The sequence below is a fragment of the Alligator sinensis genome, unplaced genomic scaffold (genome assembly GCF_000455745.1).
Source record: "Alligator sinensis unplaced genomic scaffold, ASM45574v1 scaffold755_2, whole genome shotgun sequence".
In the NCBI taxonomy this organism is placed as follows: domain Eukaryota; kingdom Metazoa; phylum Chordata; order Crocodylia; family Alligatoridae; genus Alligator; species Alligator sinensis.
The window spans coordinates 2,607,714-2,615,179 of NW_005841883.1; the positions used below are offsets into that span (position 1 = coordinate 2,607,714).

At 43.4% G+C, this 7,466-nt stretch overlaps 1 protein-coding gene across 3 annotated transcripts in view; it reads right to left on the reverse strand.

The window, feature by feature from the left end:
- Window positions 1-1,643: 1,643 nt before the first annotated feature.
- Window positions 1,644-7,466, reverse strand: part of NSF (N-ethylmaleimide sensitive factor, vesicle fusing ATPase) — a 106,701-nt gene continuing 100,878 nt past the window's right edge. For 2 of the 3 annotated variants that reach the window (XM_006017663.3, XM_014516905.2), the window contains 3 exons: window positions 3,948-4,003; window positions 3,772-3,814; window positions 1,644-3,331 (listed from right to left, as the gene is read on the reverse strand). In XM_006017663.3, coding sequence (XP_006017725.2) covers window positions 3,329-3,331; window positions 3,772-3,814; window positions 3,948-4,003 — 102 coding nt within the window. In that variant the 3' untranslated portion in view covers window positions 1,644-3,328. The remainder of the gene's footprint in view (window positions 3,332-3,771; window positions 3,815-3,947; window positions 4,004-7,466) is intronic. The other variant, XM_006017664.3, reaches the window with a different exon arrangement.

Here is a 7,466-nt window from a genome sequence, read left to right on the forward strand (position 1 = left end):
CAGCTTCAAAGTTAAACATTTTCCCTGATTTCTCATGTGACTCTCTCTGGTTTTTGACTTCCAGCCATTAGTCCCTGTTTTGCCTTTCTCTACTTGACTAAAGAATCCTTGAATTCTAAAGAACCTGTGCATCTTTTCTCTGTAATGAAGCAGCCTATTGACCTTCTTTTGGATAAACTAGACTGACCTCTAAGGCGAGGTACAGACACTACACTTTTACCAGGATAAGTGATCGGAAACTAGTTTATACCTTTAACAGAAGCTTGGCACACAAAACCGGTCTATATCCATAACAGAAGATCAGCGCACAGAAACTGGTTTAAAAATGGCAGAACCCAGTCTAAGATTTGCACCCCCAGTCAAAAGGTAAATGTGCATTCTGTTCACCATCTAAACTCTGCCTAATTTTTGCAAGCCTTTTCTGCACCCTCTCCCATTTTTCAAGATCCTTTTTCCAATGATGACACTCAAAGTAGATATAGTATTCCAGTATCAGTTTCACCAGAGTCCTATGCAGAGGCAAAATCATTTGTACTTTCAACAACTGCATGAGCCCTTTTTACCACAGAATTGTACTGGGAGCCCACATCAAGTTGTTTGTCCACTTCAATCCCTTAAGCCTTTCAGTATCATGTTCTCTTGAGTACATTCCTTCATTCTGTAAAGATAGCCTGCATCCATTTTTCCTAGCTGCATCTATTGCTATATGACTGTATGGATTATTTACCATTTTGCAAATCTGGGCATCATCTGCAAGTTATCAGTAGCGATTGTATATTTATATCCAGATCATGGGTGAAAACACTAAATAGCATCTGGCCTAGGACTGGTCCCTCTAGAACCACTACACACTCTAACAGGCTATGATGATTCCTCATTTACAAGTACTGTTTAAGATCTGTCAGTTAGCCAGTTCTTAATCCATTTAACATGTGCTTCAATGCTATTGTATAATGCTATTTTTCTAAAATCAGAATGTCATGCAGTATTAAGTCAAACACCTTACAAAATTCTAAGCCTATTATATCTATGCAGTTGCCTATATCAACCATACTTGTAATCTCAAAGAATGAAATCAGGTTTGTTTGACAAGACCTATTTTCCATGAAACCATGCTGACTGGCATTAATTATATTCCTATCCTTTACTACTTTATCAACTGAATCCTCTATCAGCTTTTTTCTTAATTTGCATGAGATGTCAGGCTAACCAGCTTATATTAGGCAGGTCTTCCTGCTTCTGTCTTTTGAACACTGCTATAACTTTAGCATTTCTCCAGTCTTTTGGACTCCCCCCCCACCCCTATTCAAAGATTTACTAAATACTAAGTTTGTGGGGGGGAGGGAAGTGATTTTTCTCAGCCAACTCTTTTGGGACTCTTGTATGCAAGGAAGCAGGGCCTGCTGGAGTTAAAAATATTTACTGCTAGGAGATATTGTTTGACACCCTCCTTAGTACTGGCAAGTACTTCTTCACCATTACATGTGTCCAGGTCTTGACACAGGCCCACTCCTCCACCAAAAGACAATTCAATCTACCGAGTCTTTCCAGGTATTTGTGCCTTTTATTGCATCCATTCATTTGCATTTAAATCATATATTTACGCTTCTCAATACAGCTTTGGACAAAAGAAACACAATAAAAATTTTTACATCATTTATTCTGAGACATAAGTTAATGTGTGCTGCTTTCACCAACGCTGGGGGAAGAAGGGAACAAATGAAAGTTGCAAGATCATACACAAGGGGGAGAAGGTATACTGGCCACTGGAACTCACAAGTCACCATAATACAACACCGCTGACTGAGGGAAAATAAATCAAGGAGAAGAGAGGCTAAAATACACAACCAGGTTCTCTGACTCCGCTCTAAATACACAGCAGGGTCTAGAGAATGGTTTGCCTTCAACCAAGGGGCCAAAGGACATTCCCAGCGAAGGAAGGTGCTCTGAACCTCTTTGGGTTTTTGAGTTGCTAGCTCTTGGCAGCATGCCTAGGCAGCTTAGGAAGCCACACTGGCTTTAAGTTCCTGCAAATGGCTTTGATTGCTTGCCTCACCCAGCTGAGGGTGAAGAAAATGTAGCGGCATGCTCCACACACCTCAGTACAAAATAAGCTGAGCTAAATTTAACAAGAGAAGAGCATTCTCACTCAGTTCTCAGCAAAACACATCCGGGGCTCAACTTGGCTAGGTGCTATATAGCCAAGGTACATTCCTCTATTTCAGTACAAGAATGGAAACTTGTGACTGCACTGGCAACACATTTCCTGCAGAGTACACAAAGCTCAGTAAGGAGAGCCCGGAACCCTGCTTTGCAAGGGAAGAAAGACAGCATGACTGTTTTCAGCCCTAGCAGCTCACCAGGAAAGCAGAATTTGAATATACTAATTAATACCAGTGCGAGTCACAAATATTGCAATCACAATTATTTTAAATAACATTTTGAATCTCAATTGACATTAAGATTCTAAAGTTTTCTACACTGAGAAAAATTCTTTCCAGCTTTATAAATATTGGATCTTTTTAAATTTGTGCATCTACTCACAGCAGGATCCCTGCTTTGATCAATACATATCACTGCCTCCTCCAGTCACTACTGGTGGCAGCCAGAGACTCTCCAACTGGGCCACAAAAGTACAATGTCAAGAGGAAAAGGGGTGTAACCTCTAGGATATCACTGAGCCTTGCTTTTGATGGCAGTGTGACTACAGTACCTTGCATTTAGGAATTATCACAGAAAAGCCAATCCTAGTTCTTTGTTTGCCCAAAACAACTGTTTAATGTTATGGTATTGTCTATGTGGATTGATAGTCAATCTCATTAGAGCATACAAGACAACTATACAGAAAAGCATTTACTGTCAGAATGGGGATATCACAAACTAGCATTTCAATACACCCAGACTTTACCGAAGTAGGTCAAAAGTAGGTCTTATTTTCCTATAGGAAGAGTATCACATTATGATATTAACGTAATGCTGGACATAAATGAGTTTTAGCTTCAAGACTTAAAGGGCTGATAGGGCATTTCTCCCATGCTAAACCAGAGCGAGAATGCACCCTAGCCTGCACAGAAACAAAAGCACAGAATTCTAAAAGGAGACTGAACCTTCCACAAGACATCAAAATATTTAAGACACTGAGTAAAAGAGGACATTGTATTGCACTAAACATGCAAACTGCAAGTGGGTTTTTTGAAGGTGGGTGAGCATTTTGCTTTATCCAGCGTGTTGTACAGATGAACAAAGATCCCAGTGTGTATTCTCTTGCTTGGTCACTTCCACAGCCACTGATCTCTGCATATGGTCCATCTTCACTCAGCCAAGTAGATTACTATAAAACAGATCAAAACCATTTGAAAGAGATATCTGAAGCAGATCAGGTGCACACTGAAACACCTAGAGTATACACAAATGCCTGACAGTCCTGCAAACTTCTACCCCTCAGCACAGAGACTGCACTGTGTGCATTTGAGTAGGCTTTTGGGAAGTCAGGGTGTCAACATTGGGCCTAGCCATATTTCCAGTTATTTCATGACAGGGCACTTCCTCTGCATAAGGTGGGAAAAGGGAGACAATACTGTGGCCAACAGGTAGCAGCCCAACGTTAGATGGACACATGGGGGTTACAGCTGATTTTCTATAATTAAAAAAACCCAACAAACAAGCAAAAAAAACCCCAAGTCACAGTCCTAATCTCCAATCAATAAGCAAGTAAAGAAACTGAGGTAATCAACAAAAGGATAGGATTAAAATGTATTTAGAGGTCTTTACCAGCACTGGGAAATCACTTGTATTGCAGTAGGTGGAGCAAGTTCTAAAAGGAAGTTTCAGAAAAAATCTCATTGATGTTCAAGAGCCCAACACTTGCCTCAGATGCTTGCAAATATCCATGTATCTGAGGATGAATGGCATTTAAAATTCTCCTTTAAAATATGGCCACTACTTACGCCCCTTCTTCTCTCAGGAGTGCCAGAAATTTTCTCGCACGGTACTCTGGATCCATCTACACACAAAACAAAGGCAGCCTGCAATTAGTAGGGAGGCACTCTCTTATGCAGTATACAGAGTCAAATACTATTCAGAGTCCTTATGTTTCATTCCAGATCTTTGACAGTAATTTCTAATAAAGTCTACAGATAAAGCAGATTAGTGGAATGGTAAATAATTATAAGGCCAACTTATTTATATAGAGGAATTTGCATCATTTAGCAATTTAGACTCACTTGAGCATGCATTTCAATTCAACTATAGTCTAAGCTGCATATATCAGGCTCGTTTGGCAGCCATGAAATGCTCAACATGAGCACTGTGTACCATAAGGCTGAATGCTTTTTTCTCAGGTATATGTCTGCTCCTGCAGCCAACTTGCAGACTATGAGGACAAATGACTTGATTGTCTGCCAGTGCTCCGAAGAATAAAATAAACCTTAATGAGGTATAAACAGCTTGGCACAAGCTTAGTGCTCCCCTTTAAGTAATAAGGAAAGTAGCCGTAATAAGATATGAACTACTAAGCCACAATGATCCAGTGCAAATAACCTGGAACACTATGGATTGGATTAAGCTGGTAGCCTTAATAATAAGAAATTAATGTGATTTTCCCAAATATCTGATTCCATTAGCATGATTTAAATAGCAGGCCATGTCACTCATGGGTCTTAAGGGGCCTACATTTTAACTGAAAAGCCAAAATCCAGGAACCAACCATGTATGTCACAATTTTAGGACAAAGACATCTATCTGGGAGAGTAGCAACTTGGAAAAGGCCTTAAAGATCATTTTAGAAACCAAACAACTGCACAGTACAATTAAGGGGCTAAGGGGGCAAACAACCCCTACCTCTAAAATGAGGTGGTGGGTAGAAAGCTGGTATTGACAACATGCACGGTACTAGCAAGAAAAAATTATGGAGTTTCCTGTTTCCAAAAGCAAGTTGACAAGCTGAAAAACAGGACAGGGAAGAGCTACCAGGATGTTTCAAGCACTGGAAACCTCCTGGTTCAAGTTAACTCACAGTCCTCCAGCATCCCAGGATGCTTTGCATCCCTGGGCTATGCTGCCTGCTCCAGTGGAACAGGAACCGCCTTGCCTTCCTGCTCCTTAGCCTACTTCCTGCCTGTGTCCATCAGGGGACAGGGGAACAGACCCCCAAACCTCCCTAACTAGAATTGACACAGCACAAGTTGGGGGGGAGGGCGGGGAGAAGCCCCTATGGTAGGTCCTTTTCAGACCTTCGGCAGCCCTCCCCCTTCCCAGCAACTGATTGCTTTGGCAGCTGCCATAGGAGGGAGGGAAAAGTCCTTTGAGCTAGGTGCCTACCCATGTAGCCCTGCATGGGGACACCAAGGTGCCCCCGTCTTGGGGGTCTTCCCCCTACCCCAGCCTAGAGTTCCCCCAGCCTGGGGCAACCCACAGGAGTGAAGGGGAATTCTTCTCCTCCCAAACCCCAGAGCTGCTTATCTTAACCCTTGCAAGTCTCAGGCAGCCTCAGAGCAGAGGGAAATTCTTCTGCTCCTACCCAGATGGTTTTGCCTGATCTGCTTTGAGTCTGAAGCAGAACTAATGCAGGGGAGCAGAGCAACTTCCCTCTGCTCCCTGGGCTATCCCCAAGACTCACAGGAACTAAGGCAAGCAGCTCTGGGGTTTGGGAGGGGAAAAACTGCCCTCAGCTGCCTAAGCTGCCCCAGGCTCAAGGACCCTGGGGTGGGGTAGGGGGAAGCCCACCAAGGTGGGGACTCCCCATTGCCCTCATGTTGGGCTGTACAGGTAGGTACCCAGCTGGGAGGACTTCTCTCTCTCTCCTGGGGCAGTGGCTGGAGCAAATTAGCAGAGGGGGAGGGGGGGGGGGGGGAGGGGGGGGGGGGAAAGGGGGGGGGAATTCCCTTCAGCTCCCCAGGGCTGCCTGGGGGCTGGGGAAACCCCCTGAGGGTAAGGCTCTCCCAAGGTGGGCCAGCACCCAGGCAGGGGGCTCCTTAACTCCCTGTGGGGGGACAACAGGGGGTTGGGGACACATGGCTGGGCTGGCAGTGGCCAGCAGCTTGGGAGATGTGCTCTAGCACCTGTTTACTGGCCTAGGTCAGTGCAGGCCTCCCTCCACCTTTCCCAATTGAAAACTGAATGTCAGCTCAGTTGATTAGCCATTCAACCTACGCAACTTAGAGGAAGCTACCTAGATTGAATCGATTCAGCCTCAGGCTTTTTGACTGCCTGGACTTAGCCCTTGAGATGAAGAACTGCAATCTACTGAACATACTACAGCAAGGGCAGGCAATTATTTCGGGTGGAGGGCCGCTTACTGAGTTTTGGCAAGCCATCTAGGGCTGCATGACAGGCAGCCAGGGGCAGATAAATATTAACTTTCTAAATATTTTAGGGGCCCCACAGGCCAGATGGAATGGCCTGGAGGGCTACATTTTGCCCACCCCTGTACTAGAGAGAGTTATGAGGTGATTTGATCAGTTTATGAATACCTACAAGGGTAAATTACTTCCAATAGATCACATAGATTGAGCAGAAGAGTGGCATAACTACAGCAAGTGACTGGAAGATGAAGCCAAACAATTTCAGACTACAGGAAGGTGCGCATTTTTTCAGCAGTGAAGTTAACCCACCAATGTAACCAGTTATCAAGAAACATGAGAGATTCTCCAGCACTTAAAAGTTTCTAAACTGGGATTAGATTCTTTGTAGAAGTGCTGCACTCACACCAAGCTCAGAGGTACAGGCCTGAGGCTTCCCTTCACTTATAAGCAATGGAATGTCAATGGAGAAGGCCAGATAAGATCATCATTATGGTGCTTAATATTTATGATCATGACCAATCTCTAATCTCTTGTGAACATACAAAAGATTCGCTGCATTTAGAACAATTAAGTGCATCAGAGGAGAGTGAACAGCTCGGACTTGCAATGTAGTATATACATGAAGTGATTAGAACCCAAGGTATAACACTTCTGACTTCCCTTACAGTTGGTCCATCAGGTTTTGGAATCATCTACAGAATGAGCAATTCATTAATAATAACAAAAATAACTTGAAATGCTTGAACATGTACTTGGATTGCAACAAACAAACCTGACTTTTGAAACATTCCAGGACAGCAGCCTGCTTACTAATGATAACCTGACCCGCCAGCAACAAAGCTTGCCATCTTGGCATGCACCTGGGGGAAAAACTGGGTGCAATTTTATTTCCACCTTCACCCCAGTCTCAGAATTGCCCTTGATCTTTCACCCTGGAGCATTAAGAGCATCAGTGTCCAGGGAAAAGTCTAATAAAAGAAATAAATAACTATTCTGAAAAGAGAAACAGGGGACTGTATTGTCAAGGGTATTTTGCAAAGTGAAACTGGCTGCAACTGATCCAGTCAATCCCTGCAGGTCTGCACTCATTAAATACATTTAGTGTATGTGAGCAATGACTTACTGACTTGCCTGTAGGTATGGAATTAAGAGTCAAGGGAAAGA